This window comes from Leopardus geoffroyi, chromosome A2 (genome assembly GCF_018350155.1).
Source record: "Leopardus geoffroyi isolate Oge1 chromosome A2, O.geoffroyi_Oge1_pat1.0, whole genome shotgun sequence".
Classification (NCBI taxonomy): domain Eukaryota; kingdom Metazoa; phylum Chordata; class Mammalia; order Carnivora; family Felidae; genus Leopardus; species Leopardus geoffroyi.
Window position 1 is genome coordinate 72,804,276 of NC_059331.1, and position 26,811 is coordinate 72,831,086.

The 26,811-nt window shown below is 45.7% G+C and overlaps 1 protein-coding gene and 1 long non-coding RNA gene across 5 annotated transcripts in view; one reads left to right on the forward strand and one right to left on the reverse strand.

Annotated features, from left to right (window-relative positions):
• Window positions 1-16,142, reverse strand: part of LOC123606242 — a 36,467-nt gene extending 20,325 nt beyond the window's left edge. Inside the window, exon 1 of one of the 2 annotated variants that reach the window (XR_006716186.1) lies at window positions 16,010-16,142. This is a non-coding gene — a long non-coding RNA (uncharacterized LOC123606242). The remainder of the gene's footprint in view (window positions 1-16,009) is intronic. The other variant, XR_006716185.1, reaches the window with a different exon arrangement.
• Window positions 909-25,114, forward strand: INHBA (inhibin subunit beta A). 3 transcript variants are annotated; one of them, XM_045494351.1, is made up of 4 exons: window positions 909-1,157; window positions 4,549-4,732; window positions 9,439-10,003; window positions 19,407-25,114. In XM_045494351.1, the coding sequence occupies exons 3-4, from the start codon at window positions 9,616-9,618 to the stop codon at window positions 20,291-20,293; spliced, it is 1,275 nt and encodes a 424-aa protein (XP_045350307.1). In that variant the 5' UTR covers window positions 909-1,157; window positions 4,549-4,732; window positions 9,439-9,615; the 3' UTR covers window positions 20,294-25,114. The 3 variants fall into 3 exon arrangements, with proteins under 3 accessions (XP_045350307.1, XP_045350308.1, XP_045350306.1); XM_045494352.1 differs by lacking the exon at window positions 4,549-4,732; XM_045494350.1 differs by lacking the exons at window positions 909-1,157; window positions 4,549-4,732 and adding an exon at window positions 6,305-6,943.
• The last annotated feature ends 1,697 nt before the right edge of the window (window positions 25,115-26,811 follow it).

Below are 26,811 nucleotides of genomic sequence, written 5' to 3' on the forward strand. Positions count from 1 at the left end.
AGCATCTAATGAAACAAAAGCTCCTTGAAATTTGGGGAACTTACTGGGTGAACTCTTTGCTACAGGGAGCACCATTTTAATTTTTCTCAGTTCATAGTTGAACGATGCTGCAGTTGACCAAATGACATGATTGGCTTTCTGCCTCTGCTCGTTAAGTGATCCGAAATTGACCCCTGGTCTATGAGAGAGAGGGTTTTTGAAGCTGTTTTCCTTCTAATATAACGGCTCTTAACTTCATTCAACATTCTATCTCATCTTTAAAATTTGTTTAATATTTGTTTTTAAGAAAGAGAGAGAGAGAGAGAGCAAGCACGAGTGGGGGAGGGGTAGGCCCTGAGCTGTCAGCATGGAGCCCGGCATGGGGCTCAAACTCATGAAAACCATGAGATCGTGACGAAAGCCACAAGATCATGACCTGAGCCAAAGTCAGACGCTCAACCGACTGAGCCACCCAGGCGCCCCTCTATCTCATCTTTAAAAAGGAACTCAGTGACTATTAAGAAAAGAGACTGTGGCCATCAGTTATCTTTTGAAAGTTTAAGGTGAGTTGTAGAATCCAGAGGTTCCAAACTCTCAGTACATTGTGCTTAATGACAGTTTGCTTTTCCAAGCTGATAAAGGTTTACAGAGGTCCTGCTTGCCAGTTCACCTTTGCAAACTTGACCTTCCTAAAATGAGAGTGAGGCACTTGGAAATATTTACTAACCGAGCTGAACCACCGCCAATGCTCCCGGTCAGTGTGCACAAAAGTACACAGTGACCGGAACAAGGGCACTCCCCGTCGTGCAGGCCTGGACGTGCCTCGGAGGTGCTCCGACAGAAGGGCAGGACCTTTGGACTCTTTCTATCAGCACACGAGGGACATAGCAATTCACTGATTAAAAAAAAAAAAAAAAAAAAAAAAAAAAACACCACACACCAAAAACTGCTCCCAGCCTTTTCTGTGTCTTCCCTTCCAAAGCCACAATTTGGGAGCTGGTCGTGGGGGCATCTTTGTAGAAAGGGGAAGTTGGATTAGAATCAAGATTTCTGCTCTTATTGGCCCCGTGGAATTTATTCGCTAAACGTATGTGTCCTCAAGTCAACAACATGGAAGTTACTGCCCGAGGGGATCCGGGTGAGAAGAACGGCGACAGCAATCTGGTCTATGTTCTCTTGTGAGTATTTTTCATGATCTTCTTGGGCAATAAAGATCTACCACTGTAGCAGATGTTTCCTGATTGGATTAGAAGTGAGTTATGATAAACAACTTGGAAATATGTGTTGGTCAGGAAGGACTTTGACGGCATATTTATTCAGTTTGTATTAGTGTTAGTGCTTTTTTTTTTTTTTTTTTCCATATATGGTTTTTGGTAGAGGTTGCAACTGATGGCTTCTCTCTATATATTGGGTTTTTCATAACTACGACATGGTTACTTCTTGGGAAGAAATCCAGGCACTTCTGAATCATTTGGAAGTGGATTGAGTGAGGCCTCTGGTTCCAAAATAACCATCTACCTGAGGAGACTGTGACTCACATGTTGGAGGTGATGAAATGGCATTGGGGTGCCTAACATATTCCGCTCAAGGGTGTCTCTTCATCTTAAAACAATCTCTGACTGATCCTCTCCTTTCTGGATGATCCCAGTGGCTCAGGGACTAAGTGATGATCCAGGCAAACTGGCCTCATCATGTGGAGAACGGCATTTCACTTCTAAGCTAGTTTGATCCAGGCAGATTCCCTCTGGAGGGTCTCACCGACATTTGTTGATTATTATTATTATCATTATTGTTATTGTTGTTGTCATTATTTTCTGAGATGTGGGATCCTGCACAGGGTTCCCCCCAGTCCTTACAGGAAAGCAGCACCTGAAGGGGCATGCCCTTCCTTGAATGGTCACACCCCTCCCTTTTAAGAAGGAAGTTTGGAGAATGTAACCTTGCTTGAAACATGCAGTAGGATTTAGGAGAGCATTCTGTTGTATCTCCTTGGATATTGACTGTGTGTCATTCCCCTAAGGTATTAAACAAATAAAATCAAGCTCCATCATATTTGTTTGCTGGGGAGGAAGGCTTGCTAATCTCACTTTCGTGAATTTTCCTTCAGGGAATTCTCTAGTGCGTGGATTTATCTGATACTGAATTGCTAACGCGAGCAACACATGCTTCATTCACTTACTCTTTTCCATGAGGCTCTTTGCCTCCTAACAACTTGGGTGCGGGCCAACTCATCTCATCTTGTCGCTGGTCACCCAAGTTCTGCTTTTGGTTCGAACACAAAGCCAACAGGAAGTGTATGGAGGCCATGCTGGAATGTTAGCGAGGGTGACAACAATGTTGCCGGAGAGGCACTCTTTCTGTGTTGGTATCTCTGTGGGGCGTGGGCTTCCATTAATCAGGAAGCACAAGACACTTGAGGAGGCAGAATCACTTGAATTATTAATGTTTTGCATCGTTGCCAAGGCCCCTGGGAGCATGGACGAGAAGGGAATTAGGGGAAACTTTAACTCTAGATCAGGGTTCCTCAGTTGCAGAACCATTACCGTTTGGGGCCAGATAATTTCTCAGTCACAGGGGCTGATCTGTGCACTGCAGGATGTTGGGCAGCATCCCCGGCCTCTACCCACTAGATGCCAGTAACACTTTCCTTCCCAGTTATGTCAGGCAAGAATGCGTTCACATGTTGCCAAATATCTCCTGCGGGGGGGGGGGGGGGGGAATATCATCCCAGTTGAGAAGCCTGCTGTAGACTGGTGGATAACAATTTACTGGGTTCCCCCCCCTTCTTTTATTTCCCTACTCATTTTAGTTGTAGCATCTGGGTTCCCTGGGTTTAGATAAGGCATTTCCAAACACTCTGGAAACAGAGCTGTCATATGCAGCACAAGGCTTTGTGGGATATTCCAGTGGTTCTCAGAGAAATGTGAGGCTGAGGAACTGGGGTTTGGATTAACTGTTTCTGACCCTGTTGTTTTCTAATGAGTTTTGGGAGGAATTTTAATGTTTCCCTCTCCCTCTGTGCTTAGCTGCATTCATTGCTTGATTGAACTTAAAAGCAAACAGCTTCCCAGTTCAGTTGTGAATGTGGAAGGCTGATCCTTCTTTGTCGAAAATCTCTGTAACCTAACATACGGCCCGGGCGATGGGCAGGCTCTGGCTGTCCAGGAAACCGGCAGGGCTTGCCAATCCTGTACTCAATCTAAAGCATTTCATGAGACTTCTGAAATCTCACTGCAGCAAATATCACTCTGGATCCTGCCCACGTTTTCTGGATTCCGAGCTGCCTCTCCAGGGAGGTACCTCTCCCCACCGGCAAGGTTTTCCTGCCCTGAGCCCAGAATAACCCCGGCAGCTGCTCAGAACACCTCGAATCCTTTTGATTTCTCTCCACAGTCACGTTTTATGTTCCGTTTCCCAGACGGGATGAACCAGAAATCATGCTTTTGGGGGAAACAGATTTTTCATAGGAAGGAACTAAAACACCCTGAGTTGTCAGCAGCATAGTCCATGCTCTGAACCCCCCCAGCCTCGTGTCATTTCAGCTGAATCGGACGACAACTTCCCGGTCACCTGCTTGGGGTGTTCATGTCTCCCGGCGTGTATTTTTCACGGAATTACAGCAAGGTGTGAGCGAGCAGCCGCGAAAATAACAGAGCCATGAAAAACGGCCCCCTTTCCTAGGCCTGTCTCCTTGTTCCAGGAGAAGTGAGCAAAGAGACCAATTAATAGCACGGATGAAAGCCGAAGGCCATACGGTTTGCTCGAGAAGAAAAATGAACATCCTTGCTTCTTGGTCTGTGCCAGCTCCACACGGGCACAGCTGCTGATACGGGTAACCACCGAGATAGGTTAGCCGCTGCCCTAAGGTGTGTGTCGCCACAGGCCACAGGGAGGCACGGGGGACGCTGGTCTCTCCTCCCTGCACACCATGGAGCTCTTATCCTTAAATGAACTTTGTTTTTTGACCAGCTCACTAATTGTGATTGAAAACACCAGCTCCCCAGCAAGGCCCAAGCACTGGAGTTAGCAGCAGCAAAGACAGGCCCTAATTGCTCCATTTACATAAAAGTAGAAACATACAACGTCTAAATATAAATCTCTGGCACATCGCGCCTTTTGCAATTACAGTAAAAGAAGGTACCACGGTTTCCCTCCCGGCTCCTTCTCGCAGCAAGCTGCTCTACCAGGTTCCCCAGGGGCTGCTCCTCGAGGCGAGAACAGAGCCGTGCTAACGCTCCAGCGAGTAGTGGGGAGCTCGGCGAAGTCGCCAGTAAATCAGGCCGCCTGCACTAGGTGAAAAACGCGGTGGCAGCGGGCCACTGTGCTAGCGCAGAAGCGGGTAGGACCCGACTGCACACTCGGAAAGGGGACGGCTCGTGGGGCGTGAGCGCTCCTGGCGCGCCTCGATCCGCGCTGGAGCCGGCCCCGCGGGTCCCCGTCCCCGTCCCCGACACTGGCCGGGCTTTCGACCCTGGCACTGAGGGCTGGGTTCAGAGATTCCCAGCTGCACTCGCTGAATAGTGATTTTATTTTATTTTATTTTTTTCTCCCCCTCTCTGAATTCTTTAGCTGCCAAAAGGGGGGAAAAATCAAGAGCTGCTCTTAAGAGAAGTTGCCCTTGCTGGTGCCCGGGGTAAAAATAGAGGCGGCCGCTCGGAGCGGCTTGGCCCAGACCCTGGCCCCGCGAGCCGGGCTCGAGCAGCGGCCGCGTTCCGGCGTGATCCCTGGGAGCTGCCAGCAGGTGCTGCTCAAGGTACAGTAGCAGGCCGAGCAGCGGGCCCGCAGGGCCGGGGGTGGGGACGCTGCTGGGGGAGGGGGCAGGAAGTGAAAGAGAAACCAAACCCAGGCAGGAAAAGTAGATGCCTGTCAGGAGTTGGGCTGACCGGCTTACCCCTGGGCCCTGGAGTTCGGAAGGGAAGAGATCATTCCCAGTCCGCGATACTCGACAGAAGTTATTTTAACCTGCCTGCTTCCTCCACCACCCCCACTTTAATTTCCACCGGTGAGGAGGCATTTCCTCGGTGTGGCTCAGCTCTGAAGCTGGGGATTCAGGTGGAGAATGACATCATTGCTGGTGGGCTGACCTGGTAGGTGGGCACTTCAGAGGCATCCGGTGGCCAACTGGATCTGAGTCACGCACGTAGAGGGTCGCCCCTCTAGTCAGGGCCCTGCGAATTTCTGTGACACAACTGTTGACAAAGAGCCACCAGGCACCTCAAAAATAACACCACCTCCTATGTTCTGAGCACGCACTTGACCCTGTCAGTTGAGTACTGTGGCTCCCGCTTTACAGAGGAGGACACACGAAGCCTTAGGGGGTTGTGGTGGCTATAGGAGGCAGTGGAGCCAGGGTCTGATCTGCGTTTGTTTTGCGCACCCAGAGCTCATACACATGATGGGATTTCCAGGACACCAGGGTTCACGCCTGGGAGTGGTTTCAGAGGCCCTGCAGGCCAGTGGTCTCCCACAGTGCTTATCAAAAAGGATGGTGAAGATCCTTCCTTAGGCAGGGGTCGAGTCCATCCAATTCCAAATTGATGGGCAGTTTGGGAGTTAACCAACACCGATCCTGTTTATATCTTTCCTTCCCAGGTTCCCTCTGTGCTTCTACAGCCCAATGATTTAGTTTCCTATTTTATTTCTGCCTATACAGTTCTCAGAATACCCCCCCTCCCCATCCCCAGCGTACAGCTCATCATCCCCACCGTCTCTGTGTTTAGCCAAGGCACACCCTCCTACATAGCAAACTTCTGGTGTCCTAAAGGAACCTGCTTCGACTACACATCAGGAGGCCAGAGCCTCTATATTTTGCTTGTGGGTACAGTGAAAAGTTTATTTTATGCATGTTAAATCCTGCATACAAAACAACATATCTGGTCATATGGCTTGCATTAGCTCCCAATTTTGCACATTTTATTCCACTTGTCATGAGTACCCCGGCTTATGCTTCAGTTGTACTCCTTCAAACAGCCCTTCCCCACTATTCTCGTCTGAAGATTCCTTCCAACTGTGTTATTTCTCGGCCTTGCTAGCAACCTTCCCGCCCAACAAAAACCCTAACCGACATAACCCCCGTTTCAAAGAATGTTCATTCCTTTTCACTAATCTCACTTTGTATTTGTAACAATTTAGAAATCGTAGGGCTTGAAGTCCTGATAAAGAAGAATGGGGTGTGAGTCTTCCTTCTTTTTTTTTTTTTTTTTTTTTTTTTTTTTGCTAGTTGGGAAGGATATTTGTAAAGTTCACTAGCAGAGAATGGCTGTTTTCAAAGTTCTTGGTGACAAATGATTTATGAAGCAGGCATTCAATGTCAAGATGTAAAATAATAGTGGAAGTCAGGGGAGGGGGGGGACCATCATCATATAGGTATACATATTTTCCCTTTTTTTTTTCCTCAATGAAGTCTCTTACTTTCATAAGTAAAATCAGAATCATTCTAAAGAGCACTGCAGATTTTCTTCCCTGTAAGAAACAATCAAAGACTTTGTAAATAGAGGCAACTTCATGAAGTAACAGATGTTTTATGTGAAGACATAAAACCCGAGCCTGAATATAATGAGAAGTGTGTGCTCGAGTAGTAAAAGTTGGAAGTTGGACACTCAGTGAGATATAGCTGTTCAGTTCCAGTGTTTTTCTAAAAGGTAGTCTAGTCAGTCAGAGGTTTGACTGGCTCAGTGATCACCAAGTTGTGTCCCAGCAGCCAAGAAAGGCTTTCCATCAGATAATGAATTATGAAATATGTCTCACAGTGGAAAAACCAGTCATCTGCTGATGTCATGCTGATTCTAACCAATCCCAAACAAAGCCCCAGCCCTCCTCTGTTTGAGTGGTACCAATGTGTGAGTGTGCAAATGAGTAGCACAGTATAAAACTTGAGAGTGCCAATACCATGAAGAGGAACTCCTCACACAGCTCTTTCCACACGATACAGGAGTCTGCCGGTGAAAGACAGAGGACCGGAAAGGTAATGCTTTTTTAACTCTTACTTAGGAGCTGTTGACACATTCATAGTCAGGAAGGTTACAAGGAGTTGACTTACTGCACTTCCAATGCACGTTGTAATTTGGTACCTTTTTATATTATTCAGGCAGGTTAATAATACAGCTTTTAATAGTAGAGCATGCAGAGAGATTGTGTGTTTATACAGCCCATTCAGCACTTATATACAAGTACATATGCCACAGGGAAAGCTGTTTTTAAGAGTTACATTCACAAACAGTAAATTCAGGGAACACACACATACTCGACATGCAGAGGGAATCCAAATATTGATAACTTACCCTTATCTAAATGCTACTAGTAGGACTCCTGAGTTGTTTGGAGTCATTAAACTTTTAGGTTTATTTCAGACTCTCTTGTAAAACTTAATTGGACTACAAAATTCTTTGGGTGCTGTATATATGACGCCAACGAGGTAGAGTATGTTAAGTTTTGTATTTCAAAGATGTTTTATTAACAGATCATAAGGCAAATAAATGCCCCCCTCCCCATTCCCTTTCACCATTCCCTGCTTAAAAAAAAAAAAAAAAAAATTAGGCTCTTTAGGAAATGTTGACAGAAATCTTAAGAAGAGCAGAGTAATCGATGTTCCTGGAGGAGAAATCCCAAAGGTGATAGATGGCGTGGAACAGAGAAAGTCTTGCAAGTAATTGTTTTGGAAAAGGGGGACAGTGTGTCCGATTCAGAAAAGCATTGTTATCTATGCAAACTGTAATTTTAACTTAATGTCACAATTTATTCACCCTCCTCCCCTGGCCCTCAGATCCTAGGCTTGTAGTAATGGTATTTCTTAACTTTTTCCACCCAAAGCACATTGCTTAACTATGATGCTCTGAACACACTAGGTGTCAGATATAAGCTGACTGTATCTACAGAAACTGAGGGCTTATGTGTGGGAAAGAAACCGAGAGAGAAGGAAAGCTTTAACAGATGGACCTCTTAAAGATACTTCTGCATGATAAAAGCAATAAGACAGAAAATGAAAAAAAAGGGGGGGGGGGGAGAATAAAAAAAACTCAGAGAGGCATTGTTTAAAAATTCACATTTTTCTTTTTCTGTGAACGCTGAAATCCATGATGATTTCATCTGTGCCTTTCCTTTGAGGGAAAAAGAAGCCGTCAAGGGGCCAGTCCATGAGCAGGCTGGTCCAGGACAGGGTAGGGGGATGGCTGAAAAACTCCCACATGGCGGAGAAAATCATTTGCCAGTATATTTCAGAGATTCTTTTCCCAGAGGACCAGTTATCCGAGTCATAGGAGCCCACTGTTTGTAGGGAATAATGTGGGAAAAGGCCAAATGAACTCTGCACTTTTATCTGTAAAGTCGGGGCTGGAGGTAGGCTGTAATTTGTGAGTGCGGGCGCGCAGGGCAGAAGGGGGCGGCGGCCGAGGAGAGGGAGAGGAGTTTCAGGTGACCGAGCAGGTTGACTTGCCCGTGGATCCTTCAGTGAGCGGCTGCACTTTGCGGTTGGGAAAAGTAGAGGGTGTTAGGTGACCCCAGACAGAAGTTCTCCCCGCCCCCCTCAGATCCCCTACCCGAGCTGAGGACCCTGAACATTTAAATATGAATGAATGGGAGACCGGCCACCTCTGGGACTCCCTCCAGCCAGGACGATCCACTGGCCCCCGGTGACCAGCCTGCCCCTCTTCCCGACCTCCAGGTACCTGTCCACCCACCACCCGGGATCCTCGGCGGCCCCGCCTTATGGGCCGGGCGGTGGGTCCCCTGGAGCAGAGGCCAGGTGGGCTGGAGGGCCCTGGGGGCACAGTGTTTCGACCCAGTCACCCCTGGAGATTAGGACAGTGCCTTCCAGCGGGGTTTTCTTTCCCGTCCAAAAGAGGAACTGGGTGAAGCAAGGGGACTGGGCAGAGAAAGAAAAAATAAAAGGGGGAAGTAGAACAAAATTGGAAGGATTTCTTTCAGAAGGGAAGTAGAACTCCCGAGAATGGTGATATCTGAAGAGAGGTGTGTGTGAGGGAGCAGTGAATAGAGCAGCCTGTCAGAAACCGGGCTGTCCCTCCCCTTCCTAATCACAGCCTCTACTCACAGAGCAACTCCCTCCCTCGCCCATTCACGCACTCACTTAGGACCAATCGTTCTCTCTCTCCCTCTCTCTCTCCCTCTCTCTCTCCCTCTCCCTCTCTCTCCCCCTCTTTTCCCTCTCCCTCTCTCTCCCTCCCTCTCTCCCTCCCTCTCTCTCCCTCTCCCCCCTTCTCTCCTCTCTCTCCCTCTCTCCCTGTCTCTCTCCCTCCCATCCTCTCTCTGTCTCTGTCTGTCTCCCCCCCCACCCTGTCTCTCCCTCCCTCCCTCTCTCCCTCCCTCCCTCCCTCCCTCCTTCTCTCTTACTCGGAGACAGTCAGAACTCTCCTCCCTGAGAGCCACAAACCTACCGCACTGACTGCATTCAGAGAGGGAACCTGCAAACAAAACTTCACAGAAAACTTTTTGTTCTTGTTCCAGAGAATTTGCTGAAGAGGAGGAGGGGGAAAAAAAGAAAGAAAAAAAGAAAAGAAAAGAAAAGAAAGAACGAAAGAAAGAAAGGGGGGAAAAAAAAACCAAACCCAAACCTGTGCGTGAGTGGGGGTAGGAAAAGCAGGGCCTTTTAAAAAGGCAATCACAACAACTTTTGCTGCCAGGATGCCCTTGCTTTGGCTGCGAGGATTTCTGTTGGCGAGTTGCTGGATTATAGTGAGGAGTTCCCCCACCCCGGGATCCGAGGGGCCCGGCGCAGCCCCCGACTGCCCGTCCTGCGCGCTGGCCACCCTGCCAAAGGATGTACCCAACTCTCAGCCGGAGATGGTGGAGGCCGTCAAGAAACACATTTTAAACATGCTGCACTTGAAGAAGAGACCCGAAGTCACCCAGCCGGTGCCCAAGGCGGCGCTTCTGAACGCGATCAGGAAGCTCCATGTGGGCAAAGTGGGGGAGAACGGGTACGTGGAGATAGAGGATGACATCGGCAGGAGGGCAGAAATGAATGAACTCATGGAGCAGACCTCGGAGATCATCACGTTCGCGGAGTCAGGTCGGTGCCGGCCTGGGGGGTGGGGGGGGGGGAAGCGGGGGGGGCCTGCGTCTCTCCGCGGCGGTCCGGGGGCCGAACTTGCGCCTCCGGCCGCGCGCTCTGCCCCAGGGAGGAGGTGAGGTGCCGGGCGCCGGTGGCGCCGGGGCCGGAGGGGAGGCGGGGGGTGGCGGGCGGGGGGTGGGGGGGGGGAGGACTTCTCCGCGGACGCGGAATTCGAGGCTGAGCCCTGGCTGGAGAGGCGGCGAGCTCACACTTGCTGAACTCGGCCGGTGAGCCCGGAGCGAGCTCCGAGGGCCAGCGTGGGGCCGGGAGCCGGGCTGCGGGAGGCTCGCTCGCCCTGCCTGTGAAACCAGATCCGGGCAGCCGGATGAAAGCCCGGGCGTTTTCGGGTGCTGGGGGTGGGGGGGGCCCGGAAGGCTTCCGGACCCCATCCAAAGTTTTTAATGGGGGTGGGGGTGGGGGCGCGGAGCGCGGGTCGGGGTGGCCTGGCATGGATGGAGTCATTGTCTTAAGACAAACCTTCCCTTTAAAAGTCCAGTCAGGGGCCACACCAGGGAAGCAGGGCATATTCATTGGTGACAGTCAGTTTTGCCTTTAGAAAAAACTCTGCCTTGGAAGAGCACGGGCATCACATTCTAGGCAGCGAGGAGGGACTTTGGGGGGACAGTTGACATTGAACCCGCGGCCACTTTTGGAACACTGACTTTTGCTCTCTGAGCAACAACAGCACCACCACCAACAAAAAAGAGTTTTGTTCCCTGCAAAGTTACTAAAAGAGCTCTCTGGCAAGGAACGCAACCTTGACAGAGTGCTCTCAGATACTACACTGAGCTCTCACTCAATCCTTAAGAGGAAGAACTTTGATAGATTCTAATCCTTGGCTCTGGACCACGCTAACCTGTTGCTGGATAGAAAATACCTGTCAGAAGGGCGGCCACAGACCTGGAGCCAGGTTATTGGGTTATTTTTACAGTTATGTGACACAGACCCTTTGCCTGCCTACACGCCCCTGCACGCCCAGGCACACAGATGTGTTCATACCGTGTTACTTTCATGGTAATGCCAGGCTAAAGAATTGTTTCCCTTGCCAAATCCATTTGAAAGGAATGCCATTGTTTTGTTTGGTAGAGCATATGGCCAGTAAAGTATGTGCAGGGACTCCCAGCATTACTGTTTAAAAGTTTGCCGCAGCCGTATAAACAATTAAGGCAACACTCAGAATTTCCAATCCTGAAAACCTGTTGACTCAGATGTTCTGTTTTCAAGAAAACCCTGCCAGACCTGGGCATCCTTTTGGGGGAGCAGATAGATAGCCTGCTGGCTTCCTGGCTCCCCTCGTAGGAGAAGCCCTGACGTCCTGCAAGTTTCCCCGCAGGACAGTCTCTCTCTCTCTCTCTCTCTCTCTCTCTCTCTCTCTCTCTCTCACCAGAAGCTTCTTTTCAAAGAAGGTCTTTCTTTCTCAAAGCTCTTTCTCAATGCAGCCCCCGAAGGGCATGATAATGATGACTTTATCTGTTGAAGCTTATTGAGGGAAAAAAAAGTCAGGTTGGAGTTTTCAAGTTGCACACTCAGTTTTTCCTCAACCTTTCCTGATGGCAAGGTAGGAAAGAAAGTGCTTACTGACATGGAGTCCAGTGTTGGGGGGTGGGGGGGATGGATTCCAGTGGTCTAGAGGTCTGCTCCCAGTGCTGACACAAAGGGACCCTGTCTAGGTTTTTATATACCAATTACCACACATGATGGCTTTAATTGCAAGCCTTACTCAATTGGCTTTACCCGCATCGGATGACTAAGTATACCTATGACTTTGACCACTTTTAATATACACCTGATGCTGGCAACAGCATCTGACTTAGCTGACTTGTCTAGCAAACCACTCTTTTGGCCCTGAGAGATTTTGCAGTGAAAGAATTTGACCTTTAGCATTCTTTCTTACTTATGGCCTTCATCTCAGTGCCAGTCTTTTTCTTATTTATATGAAATCTCGGCTTTTTTTTTTTTAACTTTTCTGTTACGTGTTTAGTTTAAAAGAAATTGAGTTACTTTTTAAAAAGGTGATTCATTTGACTCACACGTTGACTCCAGTTTAAGGTTTGTAATGGAAAACTCCTCCTGGTTGAGTTTACAACTTGACTTTGGGTCAGCTGCTGGAGTCCCAGAAAAGGTTTATTACACTTAACTTATTTTTCTCATCTGAGAAGTTTCACACATCAACTTTAAGTTGGTTTACTATGACTTCACGGAATTAATGATTGCTATGTGGACCGTCTGCTGTCCAAGCAGAGTACCATATGAGTATGTTGTTGCTGATTTTGCTAACCAGGAAAGAGCTTCATCATCTGAATATACAAAAAAGTCTTGTTGCTTTTGGAATAGTTCAACCTTAATCATATTCAAACTATGTCAAACTGTAAGAATTTGGAGAATAGCAAAGGGTATTCATTTTGCTTTTCTTTATAAACTATTGGGTAGCAGCGGATCCCAGTCAGTTAGTGTCACCGATGCCCGTGACACTGACGCATACCCACAGATGTATCTTTCAACCTTAAGATTCCTCAACTGGGGGAATTCCTGCTTAACTTTTGCCCTCGGCCCCCTTCTTGATGGTTAAATGAGGCCGCGATGCGGCCCAGCAGCTGAGCAACTACAAAAAGCTCAAGCGTCTAGAACTCTTGGAACTGAATTTGTCCCACTGAGCTCAGGTGGAAAGTCCCATCTTTGTAAAGCTGATACGAGTTGTTATTAACTAAGTGGTGAGGAATTGCTCTCAGGCTCTCTGACATTCATCCCAACAAATAAAAATTATTTTTTTAATGCATGTCATCCAAGGTTGCTCATCATTACTACATTCTCTGGATGGCTGGCACAGAATCCTCTGTGTTTACCTTAAGTCCTTAAAGGAAAAAAAGAAGGGATGGGTAGAGTCAAGTCCACTCTGGCTATAATTGTCAATGAAGCTGGGATCAGTGGCCTTCTTGACTCCTATATCTTATTTTATCTTCTTGTGATCCGTGACAATATCTGGTCAATGTACAATAGCAATCTATCATTGAGTCTCCATATGCTGCCAGATTTACATACTGGTGGTGGTAATCAACTTAGACATTGATAGCACTTGTTGGAGAACAGAGAGGGAAAGAAAGACAAATGGAGAGCCAAGAAATGGAAAATGCTCACTAAGCCCAGGTGTTGTTGAAAGTAACCCTTAAATCTCCCTTCTTGGAGGATTCCAGTTACAGAAGATTTGAATTAGAAATTGACACTTCCCAAACAGGGGCCTAAGAAGGCTTGCTTGGATGACTGTTTTCCCCCAGCCCAAGAAAGCCATCTCAAGGTGGACTTGACTCCCACCATTCCGTGCCAGTCTAATGAACTTTCCTGTGAATTACCCGTCACTGAAGGGTGCCTTTAGTTAGGGTTACACGCTTTCTTCTCCCAATAATGGGCAATGATTGGCCACAAGAGGGCGCATTCCAAAGACTTTTGCTCCTTCCCATTTAATCTAGGGAAATGCAATTTCACCTCCTGGAAGCCCCATTCTGCAGCACCCAAATCTTGGTGCTTGTCAGTTGCCCCCTGCTTCCTCTCGTCCTCCAGAAAAAGTTAGGATTTTATGGGATGGGAGAAACATGACTCCCTGTGATACAGTAAATGAGACAGAAGAAAAGAAATGAGAATTCTAGTGATGCATGTGAACATTCCCGAGCTCTATGGAAGGCAGAGGAATGATACATTTCAGAAGCAGAGCGTGGAGAAATGTGACCATGAATCATCAGCAATACTGATCTGCTCACACATCTCTCCCTAAGACGGCTGGCTGCCTGGGCTTTTACAAAAATGCCTTCCAGCTCCCCTCATTTCATTGCCTGGTTTCCCTGTCTTATCAACGCTTTTCACCAGGGACAAATGACAAGTGACTTCCAACAGGGAGGAAAGGGCTGTTTGGTGACTGCCTTGTGAAAAATTGGGTACGGCTTTGGGGGATGCATTTGTTTCCAAAGTTAGAGTGTGCAGCGAGATGGTGGCAGAAAGACCAGAAGCAAGATGCCTAGTGGTTTTGGGCCTGTGACGTAGGTGGATCTGAGTGGGGGCGGCGAGCTGTCAGAGGGCAGAAAGTCGGCTTTCGTATTTGGAGAACTGGGAGTAATACCTTCCCAGGCACTTTTTGTGAGAACATATTATTTGTCTTGGCCCCTCTTCTGCTAAACTATACTCGAGCATGAGCTGTAGATCAGAATTCCTCATACTCGACTGGTCCCTAGATCCAAAACCCAAAGTGTAAAAGTTCGCAGGAACTTTGGAAGAGGTCTCTGAAATTTCTGTGGGTTGAATCTTAAGAATTTTTTTTCTACTTCTTCTAGGATCCTAAGCCCCTTTCTCTCTCTATTTCACCCCTATTTGAATGGGAGACACAGGAATGTGGCCGAGCATTTGCAATTCAATAGCACATCCTAAGATAAAAATATTAAGGCTAAAAGAAAAATCCAATCCAGATAATTTATGACCAAAAAGACCTCTGCGACAGGTTAAAGGAGGCATAACCTTGAAGACCCCACTTTCTGCCATCTGCAGAGACCCCTGAAAACAGCCCAAATGCAAAGTTAGTGCTTTAGAGAACACGCATGCTGTAACCGGTAGTTCTGTATACTGGTACCAGGGACTATACCATATCTAGGCGCAGTGAAACCTGGATGAAGAATGGGAAATTAAAGTAACAGCAGCATTTTACAAGGAGCCCCCCTCCCCCTGCCCCGCCTCCCGTGGCGAGTTTAAATCTATAAACAAGATTTTCCACATTCACATTAGAGACATAATTATTACCCATAGGTACAAGGGCAGCATACTTTGGGCAGGACCCTGGTGAGGCGAACAAAGCAGAATACAAACGAAATGCGAAGTGTGCATGTGTGTGTGTGTGTGTGTGTGTGTGTGTGTGTGTGTGTGTGTGTGTGTGTATTGCGTGTATTGCTTATTTCATGAGAAATGTTCATCCGCCCACAGATCTGAGGTGTGGGGCTTGAGGGGGAGCAGAATTTTGAGTCCCGGTGTGGGGGAAGAGAACAACAAGGGGCTTGGCTGCTTAACCCTTGGCAGGCCTGCTTTCATGATTGAGTTATTAAAAACATCTGAAAAATCCTGAAAGCAAAGGAAAAGGTGCTTTCAGGTGTTCTGACTTCTAGCTTCCGGTCTTTCCTCAGTCCAATCCCTCCTTCCCCGGCAGCATTTCAAAGGTCTTCCCTGTAAAGTGCAATTTTTCAGCCTCCTACTCATTTTTATGCACCTTTCTCTCTCCCTTTGGTATGTGTCCCCCGAGCTCATAGAGGTTTAAGTGATGAAATATTATCACCCACATGGGTTTGCGTGGGACTTTCTTAGTGAATTACTCAGGCAGAGCAGGCTGTGATACAAGCCTTGCTCACGAGCCTCGGGAGGGAAAAAATAGCACAGAGGATGAAAAGAATATTATCAGAGAGTAGGTAATGAAAGGTTAGCAAAGCCACCAGCTATATCTAGTTAGATAGGTAATAATGCAGGAACCCAGAGCGCACCTGTATAAGCTAATGCTGTACCTGCTCCCAAAGCATTGTGGGAAGGCTTCCATTTCAGGATTTGATGCAGGAGATATTTAAGTCAAACCTGAAACTGATTAGTAATTGATCCTAAACACCTCAGCCTCAGGCAACCTCCTTTCATTTTTTCAAACTGTTATGCATAGAGATTTGAAGATTGGAGCATCCTAAAAGCATCACTGCGGTATAACAATCTCCCTTAGGTAGAATACAGATAAAAGGGAATATAATCAAGTGACTAGTTATATTTTCCATACCTAAGAAATTTGAGGGTTGTAATATCTTTCTGAAACCTGCAGCCCTGATAAATATTAATCATCTCAGCTTCTAGCTGTCTCATTCTCTCCACCCCCTTCTGCAATGAAAGCTAAATGTAAAAGAAAAAAAATATTGCACTGCTTAATAAGTCAAATACAATAGAACTTTTAAAATGTACCTGCATATAAGGTAGACATTAGGAAGACTTGCATCTCTCTCTTCCCCCTGTTCTCCTGAGCATTATGGCAACAGCATTTTCATGAAATTGGATCTGTTTTATTTTTTTTCCCTGATAAAATATCATGCAATATACAAATAGCAGTTCCAGAAATGGACACCAGGAGAAGGAGGCGACAGGCATGTCAATTAGTAGGGGGAAAATCCAAATGTCAGAAATATGGGGGAGAGATACAGCACGCAGGCAATGGAAGCAAATACAGGGAACAGAATCTTTCAGCTCAGATAATTAAACCAATGCATAAATCAGTGCTGTGCCTCTCCACAGTACGCAGGCGATGCCATGCAGTTAATTATCAGCCAGGACCAGGTTGAAAGTCATTTTATGATGCCTCTCTGATCCTAATATAACAGCACCTGACAGATTGAGCCCCCTCTAATGAGTACTCTCTTTGTATGATCCTCTCTCAGGAACACTAAATCATTTGCTTCCAAGTACAGCTGCCTGTGAAGAAGGGGAGGGGCTATATCCTGCGTTAGAAACCTGCTCCTGTGAACTGAGGGGCTCTCCTCTAGGCTGTTCCTGGAAGCCAGCGACCTCAGCCTCCCTGGCCCTAGGAAGGCAGTTTGCACAGGCTGTCGCGGCTTCAATCCAGTGGGCCAGTGAGCCCACCCTGGCCCCCACCCCCACCCCCAGCATATCCGTGGACTTCTCTGGACTCTATTCATGGGAAGTCCAATGTGTGCTGGTCTGCACTGCCATCTGGACCCTCTCTATAACCGAGCACTGGCTGCCTTCACCCCGGCCCCTCCTGTCAAGCCCAGGTGAAAGCCCAGCGGAGCCTGTGGGAACGAGTTACCTGAAACCCAGAGAGCTTTTCCCATTCTGAGGACGAGTCAGATTCTCCAGTTTCACACTCTTTCCTAGAAAAACAAAACACAACCTTGTGCCCTCTGGCTTCTCTAATTTAGCAGCTACTATCTCTCGGTCCTTAGGGTGGCACCCTGCACAGTTTAAGGTTTCAGACGCTGGCCTATGTCGAGGCAGAAGGCAGAAGGGAGAACAGCAGGTAGCTTGTGACTGTCCTCTGCGGGGCAGGGTGGAGGTGCCCACGCCGGAGGGAGCCTGCACCCTCCTTCAGGCCGGCTCTCCGAGGCTTGGGTGGCTTCCGGAAGCTGCTTGTCTTTTTAAATTTAAATCATTAAGCTCTCCTTCCTAGAGTCTGCTCTTTTCCTTTCTTAAACAAAACAAAACAAAACAAAAAACAGCAACAGAGAAACCCACCGTTTGTAGCAAAGGGGCGTACTGCATTCACGTTTTGAAAAGAAATCATGCCCCCTAAAAAAAAGACAGTCCCCCCCTTCTTCTAACTGCTCCCCGCTCTAGTGATCTAATCATAAACCTAGCTTTATTATTCATTTCAACTCCTGCCAGGGACCCAGGGCTGGAGGCAAAGGGACCCCCCCTCTCCCCCCGCACCACCACCACCAATGTGGCCAGGGTCCTACAACTTTATACCAAGATGCCGGAGAATCTTTTGTATACATATGTAGCCCTTCCTGGCCCTGGCCTCAGCGAATTTACCACTATCAGAATCGCAGTGTGCAGAGTGTGTTAAATTAAGAACAGAATCTACAGTGCGCAATGCACAGAAAAGCCTGCCTTCTGCTGCAGAGAACTTGAACGAGTGCCGAAAATTTATAGTACCGTAAACATCTCAGGGCTGAGAGTGATAACTATGGCTGGATTTCCGTTAGCTATAGAAATCCAGGCAGGGAGACCCTCCTAGGGAGTTGCGAGTTCTAAGATGAACTTCTCCTGACATTGTTCTCAGATTTGTGTACAAGATGCATGTGCGTGGGACTGTTGTAAGCAGGCACACGCAGGAGGCGGCCATGAAAAGAGGGCACGTTTCATATACCACCAAGGGGTAAACGTGGAACTGAGGGAAGGTGTTTCATCAACCCGAGAATTCCAGTCTGGACACCTGCTCCTTGCAGTAAATGTTGTTACATGTACAGACATACAGGTGCTTATGGAAGGAGAAGGGAGTAGTGTGAACTAGGCAAGAACTGAATGGTCTCTGAATCCAACTGCCTCGCCATTGTGGGGGTTGCCCCTCTGTTAGTAGCAGTCGCTGTAATTGGGGCTCATTAAGCTGCATTCAGAAGGGAACGAGGCAAAAATGGGGCACACGGCAGTAGGGGGTGGGTCTCCTAATCTAATATAACTCAAGGCTGAAGATGCCTCCATTTGTTAATAGGGAGTCAGGCGATTGCCTACTTCCTGGTAAATGCCGGACCATGACCGTGAACAAGATGGATAGGATCTCAGACCTGGGGCATCCTAAATTAGACTGGCAGGAGGGTCGGGGAAGTGGTGTGGTCTCATCTGCAAACCAAAACCTCATCAAGGGCAGCCACTGAGGGTGACGTGTTGGGAGCTGGAGGATTCTAGACGAGGGGCACACTGCCTGGAGGTGAGAGAGTGCATGGGATGCTTCTGACCTCAAACACTGTGTGGCTGTGCCACAGAGGACGGGGCGCTGGGAGAGAGCCCGAGTTGAGGCAGAGTCCAGAGTCTCGGGTGGCTCCCGTTTTATACCTGCTGAATGGTGAAATGATGGGAGAGGGGCCTGGCTTTATGCTGAAAGGCCAGATGCAAGCAAAGACTGTCGTGGTGACCCAGAAAAGAAATGATGGACAAGTGAAGCAGGTTGTGGTGAGGGAGGAGGAGTCTAGCTCTGTGGGCACTTCTGTCGGGGAGGGGGGAGGTGTTTGCGTGTTTATGTGGGAACAGCACCGCTTCCACGACTTGCTAGAGCTCGCGGGGTGCTTTCATCTGTGTGATCCCATTTGATCCTTCCAAACCTGAGGCATAAGGGGTCAAATGTCTTTATGACATTCCCATTTTATAGAAGAGGAAACTGAGATTAAGCGGCTAGGGAACAGACACAGACCTCCCGGGCTTCTGGACACTGAGATCTGGGCTCTCTTCTTTCTAGGGCAAGAGTTGACAAATTTTCTCTGGAAAGGGCCAGAGAGCAAAGATGTGAAGCTTTGTGGGCCAGTCTGTCTTGTGACTGGCGGGGACCTAGTGCGAAAGCAGCCACAGACAGCCTATGAAGAAATGAGTGTAGCCGGGGTCCCGCTAAACCTTATCACAGGCGCTGAAGCGTCCATTTCATATAATTTTCCCATGTCACCAAAATCCTATTTTTCTTCAACCATTTAAAAATGTCAAAAGTGTTCTTACAGTCAGGGGGCCACAATCCTCTGACCCGTGTTGGAGATGGCCTGTGGCAGAGGCCCCACGCCTGCCTGAAATTAGTGACTGGTGACCAACATCGCAACTAACGAGTGTCCCTGCTCTCTCTTGTGCTGTGTTTCGTCTGCAGGCACAGCCAGGAAAACACTGCACTTTGAGATTTCCAAAGAAGGCAGTGACCTGTCGGTGGTGGAACGCGCAGAAGTCTGGCTCTTCCTCAAAGTCCCCAAGGCCAACAGGACCAGGACCAAAGTCACCATCCAGCTCTTGCAGAAACAACCCCAGGGCGGCGTGGACGCGGGGGAGGAGGCAGAGGAAATGGGCTTGATGGAGGAGAGAAACGAGGTGTTGATATCGGAAAAGGTGGTGGATGCCCGGAAGAGCACGTGGCACATCTTCCCCGTCTCCAGCAGCATCCAGCGGTTGCTGGACCAGGGCAAGAGCTCCCTGGACGTTCGGATTGCCTGTGAGCAGTGCCACGAGACGGGCGCCAGCCTGGTGCTCCTGGGCAAGAAGAAGAAGAAGGAGGAGGAGGGTGAAGGGAAGAAGAAGGACGGAGGAGACGGAGGGGCAGGGGCAGACGAGGACAAGGAGCAGTCCCACAGACCTTTCCTCATGCTGCAGGCCCGCCAGTCTGAAGACCACCCTCATCGGCGGCGGAGGCGGGGCTTGGAGTGTGACGGCAAGGTCAACATCTGCTGTAAGAAACAGTTCTTTGTTAGTTTCAAGGACATTGGCTGGAATGACTGGATCATCGCTCCCTCCGGCTATCACGCCAACTACTGCGAGGGTGAGTGCCCGAGCCACATAGCAGGCACATCTGGGTCCTCGCTCTCCTTTCACTCGACCGTCATCAACCACTACCGCATGCGGGGCCACAGCCCCTTCGCCAACCTCAAGTCGTGCTGTGTGCCCACCAAGCTGAGACCCATGTCCATGCTGTACTATGATGATGGGCAGAACATCATCAAAAAGGACATTCAGAACATGATAGTGGAGGAGTGTGGGTGCTCATAGAGCGCCCAGCCCAGGGGGGACGGGAGCCAGAGTTGTCCAGAGAAGACAGTGGCAACATGAAGAAGTGTTTAAGGTTTCGGAGTTAAACGAGGAGAAAAAATATATATAGAGAAATTAAAAAAAAATAAACTAAAAACAAAACCTGAAACAGATGAAGGAAGATGTGGAAAAATTCCTTAGCCAGGGCTCAGAGATGAAGCAGTGAACAAGATGGGAGTTGGGAGGGAAAGGGAGAAAGGCGTGCCCTTCGTTTCTTCCGGTATCTATCAAAGTGATGACATCCGTTGCTTACACGGGAGTATCATCCCCTCCTTTTCAGTCCCCCTTCAGTGTGAGCCTCGAAGTCAACTTGTCTGGTCTGCAGGAATGTGGGCTAGCACAACCCAAATAGCATCTAGAAAGCCATGAGTTTGAAAGAGCCAGTTACAGGCACTTTCCCATCCAGTTACCCAGGTTGTAAGGTATGTCTGTGTGACCCTCTCTCTGTGTATATCAGCCCGTGCACACACGCACACAGACACACACACCACAGACACACACACACACACACACACACACACACACACACACACACAGACGCGTTTCCACACAGCCCATGCACACACACACGTACCGGTAAGAGAACTATAGTGTGCAGGTGGTACACTTCCTTTTCTGCACCAGTTTTGCAACAAAGCAAAACAGAACAAAAACCAACCTAAAAAAAAAAAAAAAAATTGAGAGCAAGAATGGGAAGAGAGAAAAATCAAGGAACAAAGAATACCAAGTCACATTTCGTTAAGGTGCTTATGATCTTAGAACTATGCAACCTAATAGGTTTGAAACTGTTTACCTGAGAGAGAACAAAAAGAGAGACTTTTTTGTATTGGAAGTAACCTGATTAATTTTTATTTTCTTCAAGGAGAGATACTTGAAAGGAATATGTTTGTCCATCTGTTGGATCCAAACATTTCTATATTTTGTAAATGTTGTTTTTTTTTTATCGTTTACTATTTGCACTACAATGGTGTTTGACCTGTCTAATCCCTTATTTAACAAGTATTTTCTGTGGGTGGGGGTGGGGGGGGGTTAAGAGCTGCACTTAATGTGAGCTATAAAAGAACTGCTACAGCACACAAAATAGCTATTTTTATTATTATAATTATAATTATTATTATTATTTTGTACCTTAAAAAATAGACACATACACCAAAGACATTTGTGTGAGCCTTTAAACAGTCTGTCTGTGGTTGGTATCATTCACCATCAGTGAGTCAGGGGTTGGGATTCAAGGTGGAGTAGGGTGGATCGTGTTCAGGCTTCGGAGACCTGAGAAGTTTGGGTTTTGACTCCTTTGACATCCATTAAGCAGGACATTTCATACTGGACGTACAGTAGTTGTACACTGTTGGATGTCAAGTTCAATCGGATTCACAGAACACTACATGCTTGTATGTGTATATATACATTGCTTGTGCATATGCGTACCTGTGTGTATATATACATGTATTGCATCATGCCCATATACACATTTTAAGGACTTCAGGCTGTCATTTTTTAAATGTTCTTAAAGCAATGAATGTTTGTGTGCAAAACACAGTATTTTTAAGAAGGATAGGCTATAGTTTTGCTTTTACTCTGAATTAGGTGGGCACGTTTCAAAAAGTTGGGTGGGAAGAAGCCTGGAAATGCCAGTGAATATTCAGCAAGGCCCTCTTTCCATGTGCAGGGACTGAGTTCCCTCTTCTCTCTTGTCCCCCACCTCCACCCCACCAGGGAAAACAGGAAACTCATGTTCTTCAAGGTTCTAGGCTGATCTGAAGTTGTTTTTTTTTTGTTTGTTGTTTTGGTAACTTATATTTATTATCTATTGGAATCAATCTTAAATCAGAAAACTTTTTCAGAAAGAAAAAATTAATCTTTAGGCCTTTGGTTACTTTTTTTGTGATTAAGGCCTGCTTGTGAGAAATTTTACTTGCTGGGCTAGATAATGTTGTTGTCACTAGTAAAAAGATAAATAACTTGGGAGGGGGGAAGGTCTTAAGAGTTTGAGAGTAAGAAAGAGAACTGCAGGGGTGACAGCAGTGGTAAAAATCCCTAATATTTTATTTAATTTACAGCCAAAACTCTTGATACATAAGTTTGTATGTATTGACTCAGATGCAAAAAAAGAAAAAAAAATCACTTTGTTTTATAAATATCAAAGTACATGCTTAAAGCTAAATTTCTACTAATTTATTCCACAGTATTTAGCTTGCCTAGGATAGCTCATAAGTTATTCATTTATATGCTTTTAAAAATACAGAGCCTTATTTTTACTGACTTGTTTGAAGTTTGCCAAAATTGAAAAAAATACTAATAATTTGGAAAAAAAATTGCATTCATTAGCATTTTGTAAAATACTGAAACTTTCAGCCCTATGTCCATTCATAGATTAAAAAAAAATAATTGTAGGAAAATAAAATAGTGAGAAACCAAACATTGCAAAAGGTGGTTTAGCTCTTCTTGAGATAAATACTAAATCGGTACACTATGTAACACTAGGCTGTATGTAGGCAAATTATTTTAATGTTATTACTGGGCACATATACTTACTACATCTTGAGGTCCATCCTTTCTTAGGCAGAAATATAACATGTACTACATGGGAGTGGACCCTAAGCGCAAGAGGGAGAGCATGCAAAACTGGTCCTTGCTTCCTCACTCTTAACCACTGACGAGGAAATCGTGCAGGTGGGGAAGGTGCGCATGGTGAGGAAAGCTTCAAGGAGAGGGGGATGGCAGTGTTCAACTTTACAAATTGCCATGAAAAACTTAAAGGGTGTTTTGAACTGCGTCTTAACTGTTACTGGAACTAATAGCGGAACCCACGAAAATAAGCGTGGGGAACCAAGTCCTAGTTCCCTGTGTGCTAGCAGAGATGGCCAGGGCAATGGGAAAAACAAGATGTTCGAAAGACAGTTGCTACCTGTTTGTGGCTCCCATTCATCTCAAGTGCGTGCCCCATCTTTGTAAGCCCTTTAAAAGAGTGCTTGGATGGAGTTTGACTAGTGGCCACAGTAATTAGAAGCAGAGCAAAGTGAAATTCCATACGACAATATTTTCATGGGAGGATTTAATTGAAACTAAATGATCGAGTTATCAAATACCTATAAACTTTAACTTTATTTCATTAAATTTATATGGCCTTGAAATAGAATGATAAGTTATTGCTATCTTCAATAACCTTGGAAGATATGCGGGCTTGTGAATAACCCCACTTTTCATGTAGCAGCATGAGGCCAAAAGAAAAAACTTTAAAATTCTACCATATTGGGCTCTTCAGAGTATGTTTTCCTTAAAGCAGGGTGGCTCTGGCTGATCTTAGCATCTCTCTACTCTTCTCTAGGGCTGATCTCTAGGCTCTTAAAAATCTACACATACCAGTCTTAAAAGCTCTGAAAAGCATTCGTCCCCAAGTATCTTTTAAGAATGATATATATTTTGTAGTTTGGACTCTTCTTTCTCCCTGTTTTCCTTTTTTCCTTCCTTCCTCCCTCCCTCCCTCCCTCCCTCCCTCCCTCCCTCCCTTCCTTCCTTCCTTCCTTCCTTTTCTTCCTTTCTGTCTTTCTTCTTCCTTCCTTCCTTCCTTCCTTCCTTCCTTCCTTCCTTCCTTCCTTTCTCTTTCTTTCTTTCTTCTTTCTTTCTTTCTTTCTTTCTTCTTTCTTCTTTCACTTTTTTTTAATTTTTTTCAAAAAGAGCACGGCAAATTCCAGCACACTGACTTGGGGTTTTTCTTGCCCCAGAAGACCAATCAATTTCATAGATATTTAAGATTGATTCCACACTTTGTTTTCCAGGAGAATGCCTGCATTCTCCTCTAAGGAAGAGCAAGTGAATTTTTTTTTTTTCACCCCCGTGGGATTGGACCTCAAGAAGTAAGTCTAAAAAATAGAGAGCGTGAATGCCCCAGTTGTATTAAGCTTAGATTCAAATTATTATGTTCACTTGAAAAAATGATTTCCCGGGGGCCTTTTGGCAACTTCCCTTTTCAATGTAGAGAAAAACTTAGTCACCCTGAAAACCTACACAATAAACGAAACTTGTAGATGTGGGCAGGAGGTTTGGGGGTGGACATTGTGTGTGTTTAAATTAAACCCTTTATCACTGAAAGCTGTTGTATGGGTCAGAGAGGATGAATGCTCACTCAGAAGCTGTTCACATCTTCAAGAGCAGAAGCAAACCACATGTCTCAGCTCTATTATTTATTTTTTATGCATAAAGTGCATCATTTCTTCTGTATTAATTTCCAGTGGGTTTTACCCTCTATTTAAATGCTTTGAAAAACAGTGCATTGACAATGGGTTGATATTTTTCTTTAAAAGAAAAATATAATTATGAAAGCCAAGATAATCTGAAGCCTGTTTTGTTTTAAAACTTTTTATGTTCTGTGGTTGATGTTGTTTGTTTGTTTGTTTGTTTTTATTTTTTATTTTTATTTTATTTTATTATTTTTTTTTGTTTTGGCATACTACATGCAGTTCTTTAACCGATGTCTGTTTGGCTAATGTAATTAAAGTTGTTAATTTATATGAGTGCATTTCAACTATGTCAATGGTTTCTTAATATTTATTGTGTAGAAGTACTGGTAATTTTTTTATTTACAATCTGTTTAAAGAGATAACAGTTTGATATGTTTTCATGTGTTTATAGCGGAAGTTATTTATTTCTATGGCATTCCAGCGGATATTTTGGTGTTTGCAAGGCATGCAGTCAATATTTTGTACAGTTAGTGGACAGTATTCAGCAGCGCCTGATAGCTTCTTTGGCCTTATGTTAAATAAAAAACCTGTTTGGGATTTATTTTTTATTTTTATTTTTATTCTATGTCTTATTGGTTTTCCAAGATCAACTTGGCACACACACTGCTACACCCTTCGCTGGGTGATAATTTCATTTCTCCTGTAATTCTTGGGAAAAGTATGAGACACAGACTGAACGGAAGAGAGAGGGGACCAAAGCTGGAACAGGAGAACTCAGGGAGGAAAAGAATAACTATTGCTGTGGCAGGGCTTTGTAATAAGCTGCAGATGCTTGGACCAGCAGGAGTTATATTTTATTCATTTTGTTAATTTCCCATTTCTCAAGCTGTAGTGGCAAGTAACATGAAATAAAGCAACATTCCCTTCTTCCCTCCGTCCCTTCCTCCCTCCTCCTTCTCTCCTTCCCTACGTCCTCTCTTTTCCCTCCCTTCTTTCTTATTCCTTTCCTGGCTAGAAAATCCGAATTGCATGAGAGCAGAAAACAGCATACCTTAGGAAAGAAAAGAACCTAGACCAACAGGACCAATAGGGACTCAAAGAAGGACAGTCAACAATGAATTGATTGTTCAATCTTTTCTTCTATAGGTTTCCCTTTAGTATCTGTGCCAATCTAAGAGGTTATATGGAGAAACTAACTCCTGTAAATACCCTGGGTATTGCCGGGTGAACCAAGCAAGTCCTGTGTGCCCATTGGGTAGATGTTACTTTCCCTGCTTTTACATCCGAGGCATAAAGTAACATTAATTGGAACTAGGATTCCAATCCAGGTCTATCTTCAAGTCTAAAGTCATTACTTTGCTGCCCCGGACCCTGATATTTATATTAGTTTCTTTATGGACTGAGAAAAAAAAGAGGGAGGTGGCCATGGGAGTTGGGACTGAGTGTTGAAGACACTTCTAACTTTTTACCACACTTTATATTCACCAGACAGTTTACTTATCTCCAAGTGAAATGCCAGGTTCATGTAAAATCGTATTAAACCTTTTTATTTGTTTTAGGTAGAAAAGTTACATTTTTTGAAAATTAAAAATGAGAGTTGTTCCAGTTTTGCTTTATATTTATGAATATGTCTTATTTTTTCTGTTCTCATATTGTGTTACATGAAACCCTTTACCCAAAGTATTTTTCTTTATGGGCCCAGTGGTATTCTTGCGTGCACGTGTGTGGGTACACACAGAAGCACGTGCGTTAGCCTTCATTTCCTGCCAGGTTTAATAATGAATGCATGTTAGTAACGAAGTAAAAACTCCACTAAATTACAAATGAGTAACATTATTATAAAATTTATACAGATATTACCATCATTAAGGCAAAAATAACGGACAGAAACCAAAGTCAAGTGTAGAAAAATATATCAATATGTATATATATATATATATATATATGTTACACATCTAACGTATATGATGAAGATGCATATATATGGGGCACAGTGTCATCATTCAAGGGGAACTGCCAAATCCATTTAATTTAGAAGTTTGATGCTTTCTCAGAAAACAGTTTAATTGTCTGAGGAGGTATCCAAGTGTAAGGGCACAGAGCATTGCATTAATTTCCTCTTGCATCAAATAATGGCATCGGCTCCTTTGAAAGAATTCTGGTGTTTCTGCGTTGAATCCAATTTTAAGTCTTCTCTTTGGTCCATGAAAAGGCAGGATTCATTAGAAATTCTCCATTACACTCTTTCAGGCTTTCTTGAATTGTCATGTAATTAACAGCGAGAAGAAAAAAGGGAGG

Excerpts from the sequence above, each read along its gene's own strand:
- INHBA (XM_045494351.1), top strand. The coding sequence starts at position 9,616 with ATGCCCTTGCTTTGGCTGCGAGGATTTCTGTTGGCGAGTTGCTGGATT. Across the intron at positions 10,004-19,406 it reads CATCACGTTCGCGGAGTCAG|GCACAGCCAGGAAAACACTG; the intron begins GTCGGTGCCGGC and ends TTTCGTCTGCAG.